The sequence below is a fragment of the Galeopterus variegatus genome, unplaced genomic scaffold, assembly GCF_000696425.1.
Source record: "Galeopterus variegatus unplaced genomic scaffold, G_variegatus-3.0.2 Scaffold2224, whole genome shotgun sequence".
Classification (NCBI taxonomy): domain Eukaryota; kingdom Metazoa; phylum Chordata; class Mammalia; order Dermoptera; family Cynocephalidae; genus Galeopterus; species Galeopterus variegatus.
This window is the reverse complement of record NW_007728335.1, coordinates 148,463-161,374: the sequence shown is the minus strand read 5'-3', so window position 1 is coordinate 161,374 and position 12,912 is coordinate 148,463. Positions and strand designations below refer to the sequence as shown.

At 41.0% G+C, this 12,912-nt stretch overlaps 1 protein-coding gene across 1 annotated transcript in view; it reads right to left on the bottom strand.

Moving 5' to 3' along the window:
• ENO4 (enolase family member 4) overlaps positions 1-12,912 on the bottom strand; it is a 35,474-nt gene that overhangs the window by 6,093 nt on the left and 16,469 nt on the right. Inside the window, exons 8-11 of the mRNA XM_008580956.1 lie at positions 11,149-11,150; positions 6,658-6,714; positions 4,083-4,250; positions 978-1,103 (exon numbers count right to left, since the gene is read on the bottom strand). Of these exons, the coding sequence (XP_008579178.1) occupies positions 978-1,103; positions 4,083-4,250; positions 6,658-6,714; positions 11,149-11,150 (353 nt within the window). The remainder of the gene's footprint in view (positions 1-977; positions 1,104-4,082; positions 4,251-6,657; positions 6,715-11,148; positions 11,151-12,912) is intronic.

Here is a 12,912-nt window from a genome sequence, read left to right as displayed (position 1 = left end):
GAGCCTGCAAGAGCTCTACGCCCTCTTTCTCAACACCCTTATTTTTATTGGTGAGACCACCATAAGAAAAAAAATGCTTATTAAAAAATAATATATGTATGTATATGTAGATTTATACATACACACAAAGTCATCCCAGCCATTGTACCAGATTTCAACCTATCCCATTGGAACAAACCATGCAGGTGCATCCTATCTCATTAAAAAAGCTGTGGTCAGAGCCTCAGGACAGTCATCACAAAGCTGGGCTGGCAAGGTTAGAGCACTGAGCTCAGGGGGTATTGAGTGCTGGTGTGTAGCACAGGCTGTGAAAGGGAAGATGGACCTGAGAGATCCTGGGACTACAAATGAGACCCCGCATTTATATTGTCCCCAAATCTAAGTAGTTTAGTCATCTCAGAGAGGATATCTGTCCATTTATCTGTTCAATATATGTATTGGTTCTCAATTTCATACAATTAAGAATTTAAATTTTGGACGTTTTTAAGTGTGGTACATAAACAGCCCCTGTCAGATGCATTCATTAGTTTGAATAGATCACAAAACCTCAGTATCTCAAACCTTTTAAAAATAGGGCTTTGCTACTTTTATGCATGTTGTAATTGGATTTGTGTTAAAAAAAAGAATTGGGCCTACAGGAGTCCTGTTTCCCTGAGCACATGAAAATGATATGTGATTAACCTATTGAAGCACCAGCTAGCACAGCGGGGGCCGCTTCCATCAGTTAGGTTGCTTGTAAATATACAGGTACGCCTGAAGCGCTTGCAAATAGCTTGTTCGTTCTGTAGACAGGCGCACTCCTTAGTAATTGTGTTTCTGCTATTCATTTGCTTAGTAAGTGCCTTTTCTCATAAATGCCGAAATAAAGCAACTCAGCCTCAGCCCAAATTGCAACACATTTCGAATGACAGGGATCCAAAAGAATGAGATTTTATTCAGTGTTTTGTTATAAAATATGAAAGGTGAGTCCTGCTTACCTCCTTCCTGAAAGGATCGATTAAGGCAATAATTGAAGGGTACTTGTTGATCAGATCCACGTACAGGTCGACCATCTCGGCTCCATTTTTATACGTGCCCATCATCACTTCATACTTTCCTTTACTCTGGTATGTGTAAGAAAATATTAAACGGTTGTTGGGGCCCAGAAAGCAATACCCCAAAGTGAAGGCCTCAGAAGCAGCTTCAAAAGTAAAGTTTTCCTCTGACCTTCTCCTGCCCTCCTATCTCTCAGCCTCATTCTCTCCTGAGGCACACAATAGACACTGGAACCCTCTTCCCCAAGGCGGGTCATAGATGTGCTGTATCCTTCCCCGCTGCCTTTCTGTCTTGGAGCTGGCCATGAAGAATTTCTCACACCTACCTTGTCTGATAGTAGCTCATAAGACCCCCATTCTCGAAAGGGTCCTGCCCCATACCCTGGATGAATAAGAGAGGCCAGGAAGAATCCGGACAGGCCTTGCTGGGTTTCCCTACTCAGTCTATTAGCGTTAGATCATACTTCTCTTGTCCGATCACATTTCTGCATGGCTGTGCCTGCTTCATACAATCCAAGCATTAAAAATGGACAGTTTTCCCTATATCTTTGTGTCTTCATTCTGAAGCCACGTAAAATTATGATATAGTAAAATTTGTTATGCCTTTTCTCCATATTAATCTGTGTTTATCAGGTGATTTTTTAGAGAACCTTCAGCAGGCTGAAGGGGATGTCTTCCCTTGGCCCTTACCTGGTAAACATGAATTCTTCAAATATTAAAGATGTGATTCAAATCTTTTTCATTAATTTCATATAAAATATTGTAAACAGCTTCTTTTCAGGCTACATGCGCCTGAGAAATCTATGCATTTGACTTTAAATATCTGTTAAATATTAACCTAGGGAAATCAAGGCACCTCCTCTTGATGCCCCATAGAGCTCTTCCCACAGACTTCAGATGAAGCCTTCTGCACAAAAAACCAACAGGTACAGAGTAGGAGGGGAATAATTTCTTAGGTTTATGACATGGTGCCAGGTACCTGGCTGCCTGGGCAGATGGACAACGACATAAATTCATAAAACAGCACACAGAATAGCAACGCAAACCTGCCCACTCACTAGAACCCGCCATCTTTGAACTCGCAGTAAACAACAGCTTGTTTCCTCTACTGTAAATATTCTAAAATCTGGAAGCAGGGGTGGTCTTTGAGATACCAACAACCAATATGAAATGTAATGTGACTTATTTGAAAGCATTTCTTTCTCAGGTAGCAGGTAATTTCTAATAGTAATAATATTGTCCTGAAAGTAGAATTCTGGAGCAATCCCATTCATATGAGGTCTGGAAAGCCCCCAAGTCATTAAGTATAGAAGTAAACAGGGCTGAAGGATCTAGTGTAGTCTTTCTGCAAAACAAAGCACCCTTACTTTCAAGTTTGTGTTCAGGGATGGCACCTGGGATATTTAGGTGGTGAGGGAGGTAGAATGGAACGGAGTGCCTGTTTGGTTTGCTAATGCCTTCCCGCTGCTGCTGATAATAGAATGGATTCCACTGGAATTAAGCAGCTTCCTAAGAAGTCCATAATTACAGGGATTTTATACTTTTTTCACATTAAAAAGCAGCAAGAACTTTTAGCTTCTATAATGCAAAGCTTAATTCCTATCTTGTCGGTGAGGAAATGCTAATGACTTTAAACTAACATTATTGTAAGAATTATCTGATATCAAGCTAATACATTTTACTGAATACAAGCAATAAATACCCCTCTCGCCAGCACTACCAGTCAGTATATTCATAGTTCTTGGTATACGTTGCTGATGAAAACATGCTATTATTTTTCTTAATGGTATGCCTAGGAACCATTCATTATATGAAGAATAGGAAATTACTTTAAACATTCCTTTATGTGCTTAGTTTCTTTAGAAAAGTAAAAGAACTTTTAAAAATCGGCCAAAACTTAGTGTTCTTAATGTTCAAAATTTTCTTTGTAGTTAAAGTTAGAATCACAGTTAAAGCAGAATACTATTTGGTCATGTCCCCTGAATTTGAAATTAATTACCAATTTGACATTAATTATCATAAATGTATGTCAGTATGCTGGACATTTTATAAAACTTAGACTTAGCATTGTGTATTTGAAAATGAGAAGTATGTGTATTTGTTTAAGACAGAAAGCTTCTAATAGCTCTTCTAACATACCAGTTTCCCAGTTTTAAAGGTAAATTGTTGTTGTATTATGCTGAGGAAGTAAGGACTGGAACATTTTTTATTTTATTTTATTTTTTATTTATTTATTTATTTTTTAAAAGATGACCGGTAAGGGGATCTTAACCCTTGACTTGGTGTTGTCAGCACCACGCTCAGCCAGTGAGCAAACCGGCCATCCCTATGTGGGATCCGAACCCGTGGCCTTGGTGTTATCAGCACCGCACTCTACCGAGTGAGCCACGGGCCGGCCCCGACTGGAACATTTTTTAATGAAACTGTTTTCCATTCTCTTTCTTTTTTAAATCTCTCTCTCCTGGTGGTGTGGTCCTCACATGTATTTTCATCACTGTGGCTCTGTCCTCCAAACTCAAGCTGTGGATAATACTGTGATGTGTTTAGTTGGATAAAACATATTCTTCATAAACTTCAACAACTTGGAAGTAGTTTTACATTTAAAAAGTGAGTCAGCATAAACTCTAAGAACCACATGTGGAGAAGGGCCTATCAAGTCGTAGTTACAACTGATCCACCTTTCATGCTCCAGATTCAGCATTTGCCAACCAAATGATTATACTCAACAAAACATACTGATTTGTTAAATTATTTTTTCAATAGTTTTAATGATTGCAAGTAACCCCTTTTATTCATTCTTATTATAGAATTTCTGTATATAATTGTATTTCCTGCTTTTAATTTTTAAAATTATATGGTTATGTTATTCTCCAGTCATTAGCTAATTTGGCTTTCTTACCTCCATTTATAATTTGATCACTTACATAGTATTAATAAAAAAAACTATAGGATCTGTTTGGAGAATATTCAGATAAGCTCTTCTTTTGAGTTCTAACTTAAAAACCATGGACCTCAATAAGAAGTGAATGTTCTGAAGCAGAAACTTACATAGTCCATCAATTCATGTCCAGCACAGTTGATGGCTAGATGCAGATTGGTTCCTAGTTCTAGCCCCAAGTTCGCACAGACTCCCTGTATTAGAAGCAGTGGCTGCTCTATGGTGTCACAGTTAATGGTTAAACAGCCAAGATGGGTCATCTTGCCAGTGATCTGTTGCTGCAAGATCAAAAGAAAATGATGCATGTCAATCCAGCACATTAAGGTTCTTGGAGCTTCCTGTGATAGGCATGGTTCATAACCAGACACAGCTCTCTAAAAACCAGGACCTTTGATTCTCAATTAATCCTATTTCTAGGTCCCACTCAAATGACTTTGGGCATATGATTTCCCTGCAATATCTGGGAGTAATTTTCTTACTCCCGAGGTTTCAAAGTTTGCCCTGGGTGCACACTTTCCTCTCTTTAGTATGCTTATGTTATCTCTCGATGGGGTCTGCCATTGTACCTGCGGCTAGTCTGAGCCACGGCTCTAGGCTATCTCTGTAAACGTCCTTCCTGTTTGTCTCTAACTCTGCCAGTCCTTTTCCTCCAAACCTGCTCTTTCCTATGTTCTGTTTTCCTCTAGACAAACATAACCATTAAAACCTAAAAATGTTACCCTCCTTCAGGAAAAGTTTTCTTTTTAAAAAGAATAGAAGACTTTGGGCCGGCCCGGTGGCGCACTGCTACAGTGCACCGCTTGGGAGCGCGGTGGCACTCCCGCCGAGGGTTCGGATCCCACATACAGACCGGTTCCCGCTCACTGGCTGAGCGAGGTGTGGGAGCAACACCGAGGGTTGCGATCCCGTTGCCGGTCCCGGTCCGGTACGGGCGCGACACTGAGGGTTGTGATCCGTTGCCGGACACGAAAAAAGACAAAAAGGAAAAAAAAAAAGAATAGAAGACTTTGGCTAAAAGCATGCAGTAATAAGAATGGATATTAGTGGAAGAAGATTTGGGAACCCAAATGACACCAGGGGAAGGCAGGCATACGCCTCTATTACAAGGTCAACCTTGATGTGTCCTCACCATAAAATGCTACTATGCAATTATAAGTGGAAGCAATATCAGTGATTCTGACGGCTTCAGGTGTGTGTGTGTGTGCATTTACCACACTCATGAGCAAACATGAACCCAGGCATAAATAAATATTCCGATTTTACTGGTGATAGGAATTAATTATAAGAATCATCCAACATTTTTAATGTCAATGACAGGAACCTTTTATTCAGCAAACAAAGGACTAGTTGGAGAAATGTTTGTCTATCAATTAAGTTTCATTGCAGAGTCTTCTAAACTATGGAAGAAGCATTTATTTGGTACTTACTAAATGCCAGGAACTGTTCAAAGCACGTTACAAAAAGTAAATCCATTTACTCCTTACATCAGTCCCATGAAGCAGGTCCTATCATTACCTCCATTTTAGAGAGTTAAGTAAGTTGGAACAGATTTTAATTCAGGCAGTGTAGCTCCAGAGTCTATGCCCCTAGCCCTGGTATAGCTGCCTCTCTAGAATCTATAGTCTAAAATATTTCTAACAGGAAAAGAAAACGTAGTAGTAAAGCTGGCCATGGAAGAGCTGATGACACCCTGCTAGAATGCAGGGACAGCACTGAGAATTGGCCACTTGCTTGCCATTGCCTCTTCCCTGCAAGGCCTAATGTTAGCGTGCTCTGCTCGCTCCACACAACTGCCAGCTACTTCACTTCCTGCTATATTTATTCACACACTTTTTTCTCTCTCCCCATCTTGAGGAGAAACTTAATTTTTTATCTGCATCAAGTCTTCTCTTTATTAGCACCTCCTCTTTTGACTTCAGCAGACTCTGAAGTCCCTGACACTGGGGCAGGGCTAGGACAGCTGCCTTACAGAGCAAATCTTGCAGGTGTGAGCAGCCTTCTCCCATCTGCATCGTCTCTGGGGTTCCCACTGGCTGTTCTGGTCATATTGTTGAAAGAGTAGGCATAGAATAGGGGTAGCTATCAAAGCACCCACAATCACCAAAGTGATTGACTGATCAAGTTCAGCTGATCTCCCAAGGCTTTCAAGGCCAGCATGGCCAGTTTTCACAAAGACTCTTAGTCTGACTCTCCTGGCAGAATCTGTGTTCTCGCAATGGTTCATCTGAAATTGTGCTTCAGTGCCTTTTGGGGACCAGATGAAGGAACGGCCATCTTTCTGTGCTTTTTTTCTTTTTCTCTTTGGTAGTAGTAAAATAAAAATCTAAAACATCCTATATGCTTTTCAGCTAGTTATCAGAGAGATTCAACTTCCCAAACACTTCATCTACAGGGTCAAATGTAATCCTTTTACCTATAAATATTTCTCTGAGGCCTCTGAGGTTCCAGCTGGCCTGAAAACTGCTGGCAGTGATGGCCAGGTATCCTGCTGCCAGAAAGACGGGGGCGGAATGATATTCCAGCCCGGGGGGTTGCCCGAGTTAGTGTTCTTGGAGCAATATCACCATATAATTTCCGTTTGCCTTAACTCTGGTCTTGGAGCAAAATGACTACAGGAAAGAAAAGGGACAGGGAATATATAAATAGCGTCGTACAGAAGTGTGGTAAACAAATACATATACTTACCTGTCCTCTTTTGCTTCCATTTTGCCCTTTTTTCATCTCTGCTTTTGGAGGAGGGGGCTGTGGGATTGAAGATAAAAACACATTACTTGGGATTTTCAGATGTATCCATGGCAGTGAGCAGAGCTTCAGGTCTCTGTCCTGTCCACCACTCTGCGGCCTGGCCAGCCACACTGTGAATCACACACACACACAGGGATGATTCCAGCCACTCCCTACTTTTATAAGCCCCAATTTCTCAAATTCAGACATATGTTCCCTTTAGTTTGTCCTTATCTTCTGCACCCAGTCACATATATAGGGTGTGTATTTCCAGACTCGTGCATTTCTACCCATATCAATAAAGTACTATTCACACATCATGTCATGAACACCTGCTGTGTGCAGGCACTCTTTTTTACAGGAAACAAAGTCTCCTCCTTGCCCCTAAGGAATAACATCATGTGGGATTTGCTTTTATAGGCCCAACATAATGTTTTGAATATTATCAGGGTATTAACACTTTCTCCTGCAGGGTGGATTTGACTTTTGGAAATAACCAAAGGTTATTAAAGGTGCTGAATCTAGTGGGTATAATGTCATTTGAGCTTAAAAGCAAAGATAATTCCCAAAGAGACATTCCCACACATTTGGAGTATTTAACGCATACTGCAGCAAGGATTTACTCTTTTAAGGGGTGCATTTTAATACCCAACATTTACAGGCTCTATAAGCTGGGGCACATTTGTCAAGGTTTGGTATGGTTCACACTCAAGTATCTGCAAGCACACTTATCCTGCTTCTTTTCACTGTGGAGGCGTCTCAATGTTCTATGTCCTGTATACTAAAGAAACGAACAGCTGGGACAGGTGTGAGACAAAAGAGACAAGCATGGCACAGCTTCGGGGAGCTTGCAGTCCAGTGAGGCAGGCAGGTGAGATGCAGCTTACACCAAGGAGACGGCATGAGCCCCAAGTGCAGAGCAACGGACTTCATGTGTGTGAGAGTTGGGGAAGGGGAGTCTGAAAAAGCTGATACTTAGATGGAGTGTAGAATTGACACAAAAGGGATGCAAGGGGTGCTGGACCCTATGGGTAGAGAGGGTGCACATGTGAAGGCCCAGAGTCAAGAGAGCACGGCTTTCCTAAAGAAGCCCACATGGGACAGGGGCCTCTGGACAGACTGGTGAACATGGGGCTGGAGGGAGGCAGGACCGGAGGAGCAGATGCCAGTAGAGCCATTCTAAGGGTTTAGGACTTGAATAGAGGACAAAGAGGAGTCAGGTGACATGATGAGGTAAAGATCTGCATGATTACTGGTACCAACTCAGAATGGCAAATGCTGAAGAATATTCTTGGCTTGCACTATTATTGAATTTCTTTTTTTTTTTTTTTTTTTTTTTTTTTTTTTTTTTTTTTTTTAAAAAGATGACCGGTAAGGGGATCTTAACCCTTGGCTTGGTGTTGTCAGCACCACGCTCACCCAGTGAGCAAACCGGCCATCCCTATATGGGATCCGAACCCATGGCCTTGGTGTTTTCCGCACCGCACTCCACCGAGTGAGCCACGGGCCGGCCCCTATTATTGAATTTCTTTTTTTTTTTTTGTTTTTTTTTTTTTTTAAAAAGATGACCGGTAAGGGGATCTTAACCCTTGGCTTGGTGTTGTCAGCACCACGCTCACCCAGTGAGCAAACCGGCCATCCCTATATGGGATCCGAACCCATGGCCTTGGTGTTTTCCGCACCGCACTCCACCGAGTGAGCCACGGGCCGGCCCCTATTATTGAATTTCTTTTTTTTTTTTTGTTTTTTTTTTTTTTTAAAAAGATGACCGGTAAGGGGATCTTAACCCTTGGCTTGGTGTTGTCAGCACCACGCTCACCCAGTGAGCAAACCGGCCATCCCTATATGGGATCCGAACCCATGGCCTTGGTGTTTTCAGCACCGCACTCTACCGAGTGAGCCACGGGCCGGCCCCTATTATTGAATTTCTCATGTATTTTTTATGCCTTCCCAATCAAATTTTTAAGCTGCTGGTGGGCAGGAACTATCTCCTATTGCACCTCACATAGGCTCTGCAACAGCAAAAAATAACAGGACAAACAACCCATGATATTTCCCTCTCTAACTTAGTAAGAATAAGCTGTTCAATAATGGTAACGAGTCAAAATCTCCAGCCTTTTTATCACATGAGATGCCATGTGTTCTAGAATGGCTCTTCCCAGTCTAGGTGAGTTTTAAAATGGCTAAAAATACAAACAAACATACAACCTTTCATTAGTAAGAATTAGTCAACTCAGGAGTTCCTAGGGAAAGTCAGTTATCTTAAAATAAATCAGGCATGAAGTAACTTGCTTATCTATGCCATCGCCAAATGATGTCACCAGGAACAATCATTTTATCACTAAAACAAAGCAAGATGATTGCAATAAACCCTAGTTCCACTCTTAGCATCTACCGTTTTGCAAATGAAAACCATGGCTTTAGCTAAGGTTATCTATAGACATGTTTTGGATTGGCTCCTACATGAGAAAATGTACCATTTCTTCAGCAGTTTTCTCCCCCTTGAAATGGATTTAAAATTAAGATTTAATAGAAGGGCTGGTTAATATTGAGAATGATTTGTTATCAGTGTAATCCGTAGAGAACACTAAATTTATGGAGCAAATATATTTCACAGGGCCTATTTTCTGGGGCCCTTTGGCTTCAGGTTTAGCCTAACCTTTTAAAATTACATATAGAAATGTTAACCTTGCAAAAGACAGGAAACTTCCTTCAGGCTAGGGTCTCTGATGTGGATGGAGAGTTGTGGCTTAGCAAGGTTGCTGGCTCAAGGACAGACAAGTTAATGACTGATATGTAAAGATACTGGGAAATTGCTGTGGGGAAAAACAGTGTTTGCTAAGATCAAGCTTTCGTTGGTGGATAAACTTAACCTTTTGCAAATTACATTATGGAATGTCACTTTGCTTGTCTTACTGAATGTTACCAGCCTCTACTGTTAAACTATAATTGGCCATAACCCCACCTATGTTCTTTTTCTGTAACTTCCTGGTCTGGAGAATAAACGTGGGGCAAGAACCCCAATTTGTGGTTAATTTCCCAAATGGAAGGAATGCCTCGCTCTTGAGGGTTCTGGGAAATTAACCCCTTTGGGGTCTCTCACTGCTTGGAAGAGATGGGCTTTGAGTAATCCTTTTGCGGCTCTGTCACCCAGGGGACGAGAGGTGACAAATCCACGGGAAGCAAAGCAACAGTAATTAGTGTGACAAAGTAAACATCTTTCTATGTTCAATTAATATTCTAGAAATAGGAACCATTTCTTGGAGCCCAGTAAGTCAGGATTCTTCCCATACGTGACTTCCAGTCCTTCCAAGGTAGGCCATTTTTATTGTACAGATGGGAGAACCAATACATGGGCAGGGTATATAAGATGCTCTGATGTCTGAACTTCCTTTAACTGCTCAATTGCTTTTTATTCAAACAAGAGTGAGCTAGTGAGAGCTTTACTGAGGATCTCACTGCAGCTTTGAAACTTGGAACACCACGTGAAAAGTCCACATGAATATGATCCCTGCTTCACAGTATTCATATAAATGCCAGATGAATTTGAGATAGAAATACATTTTGAAATTATAAAAATGTTACAAGAAAATATTTTATGACTTGGGGGCAATTTAGCCTATGATTCCTGGGTTTGAATCCCAGCTCTATCACCTACTTCTATGGGAAATTAGTAAGTTTACTATGCTGGGCCTCAGTTTCTTAATCTATACAACAGGGATAACAACAACATCTACCAAAGAGTTATGAGGACTGAATAAGTTAAAATATTAAAGCACTTGGGATGGTGCCCAGTAAACTCAAAAAATACGTGTGAATTATTAGTATTATAGGAAGTGGGAATACCTCATTAAACAAGGAACACAAAGCAAAAGCCTTAAAGCAGGCTTCCTCAGCCTTGGTGCTATTGACACTTTGGGCTGGATAGTTCTTTGCTGTGGGGGGCTGCCCTGTACTTTGCAGGAAGTTCAGCAGCTTCCCTGATCTCTGCTTACTAAATGCCATTAGAACCCCTCCCTCCAAGTGAGACAACCAAAAATGTCTCCAGACTTGCCAGATGTCTCCTGGGCAAAATCGCCCCTAATTGAAAATCACTGCCTTAAAAGAACAGATTGATACATTTCACTACATCAAAATTAAAAGAAAAAAAAAACCTGTATGATTCCATAAAATACAGTTAAAAGGCAGGCAACGTGATAGAGGAAAATACATATAACATAAACAAAGGATTCAATCCCTTGTTATATAAATAATTCTTAGATATCAATAAAAATAAACACCTTAATCAAAAGGGCAAAGAACTAAATCAATTTGAAGAATGATTTGTGCAGACTTTTTATATTATTTTAAACATAGTGCTGTGAGTGTGTGTGTATATAAATACAAAGAAAAGAAAAAGAGGCTGGAAGTGCACACCAGATGATTAACGGTGGTTATCTCTGGAGAAGGGACTGCTGCTCAGGGTGGTGGTCAGTAGGGGCTGGAGAGGGGGTAGCTCTATCAGTATTTAAATTTTCACAAGAACATTCAGGAGCTACTTGTATCAATGAAAAATGAATAAAACACTTAAAGGTCAAGATGATAAGCCAAGCACAGCAAGAAAAATAACACATTTTCTCACTCATGCGGAAGCTAAAAAAGTTGATCTCACAGAAATAGAGAGTAGAATAGTGATTACTAGAGACTTAGTAAGGAGAGGAGGGTGGGGAGATGGGAGAGCGTGGTCAATGGATACAAAGTTGTAGACAGGAAGAATACGATCTAGTGTCCTACAGCAATATAGAGAGACTACAGTCAACGACAAATCCCTGTACAACTTCAGGTAGCTAGCTGAGAGGATGTTCAATGTTCCCAGCACAGAGGTGACAAATGCTTGAGGTGATGGATATGCTAAACACCTTGATATGATCATTGCACACTATAAATGTACCCAAATATCACATTTTACTCCATAAATATATACAATTATCATGGGTCAATTAAGAAAAAATAAACTGAAAAGAAAAAAACATTTCGGAGACAGAAGTAGATTAGAGGATACCGGAAACTGGGGGAAGGAATCATGAGAAGTTATTGCTTAATGGCTAAGGGGGTTATGTTTAGGGTGACGAAAAAGTTTTGGAAATAGATGGAAGGAGTAATTACACAGCACTGTGACTAATTAATTCCACACAATTGTATGTTTAAAAATGCTTAAAATGGCATCCCAAATATACTTTTTACCACAATGAAAAAAATTATGTGAAAAAAATAAATAAAATCAAAGCCTGATAAGGTCAAGATGAATTGCAGGACACTCAAATATCCTGCATTTTCTAGCATTTTAAACTGGATTTCCTTCACCTGCTCTGACAACAACAAACAATACATGTGGCTTGCTGTTGTGCCAGTGCCTGCTCACAGCAGGAGCTCATATATTAAACTCATTTACTCCTCACGGTCACCCCCGTGAGATGGGTACTTATCACCTCATCTCCATTTTATAGATGAGGAACCTGAGGCAGAGAGGTTATGTAATTAGCCCAGCGTCACAGAGTTGTAAGGGGCATAGCAGAGTGCAAGGTCAGAGTTAACTTATCCAAGTCTGACTCTGTACAGGCAGGTCACCCAGAAGAGAAGTCGGCCTCCTGAACTGTGCCATGGAAACCAGCTCCAGCCCAACGCTTAAAGCAATTCTGATCAGCTGCAAGGATCGGGCCTCAGCCACCCCACCCCATCATGACAGGGGTGAGGCTGGTGCCCCTCACCTGCAGTCACATGCTCTGTGCTTTGGAACCAAAGTTCCTTCATGTCATACTCTGCTATTCTGTCCAGGCCCCCAGCCTATTAATGGTGCAGCTGCAGCTTAAAAGCCTCAGGCTAATGCAATGTGGGATCCTGGATTGGATCCTGGGAACAGAAAAAGGACATTAGTGAGAAAACCAGTGAAATTTGAATCTGGAGTTTAGTTATTAGTAACATACAGTTTTGACTTCTTAGTTTTGACTAATGTACAAAGTAATGTATCATTAACATTGGAGGAAACTGGGTGGGGGTATTTGGGAACTCTCTTACTGTCTTTGCACCTTTTCTGTAAATGTAATATTCTAAAATAAAAGTATATATATATATATATTAAAAGCCCCACAGACAAGGATTAGGTCCCTCCCCTGGCCTCAGCCCTGCCATGTTACTGGGGCCAGCCCTAGGTAGAATAAGATGGGACAACTGGTGACT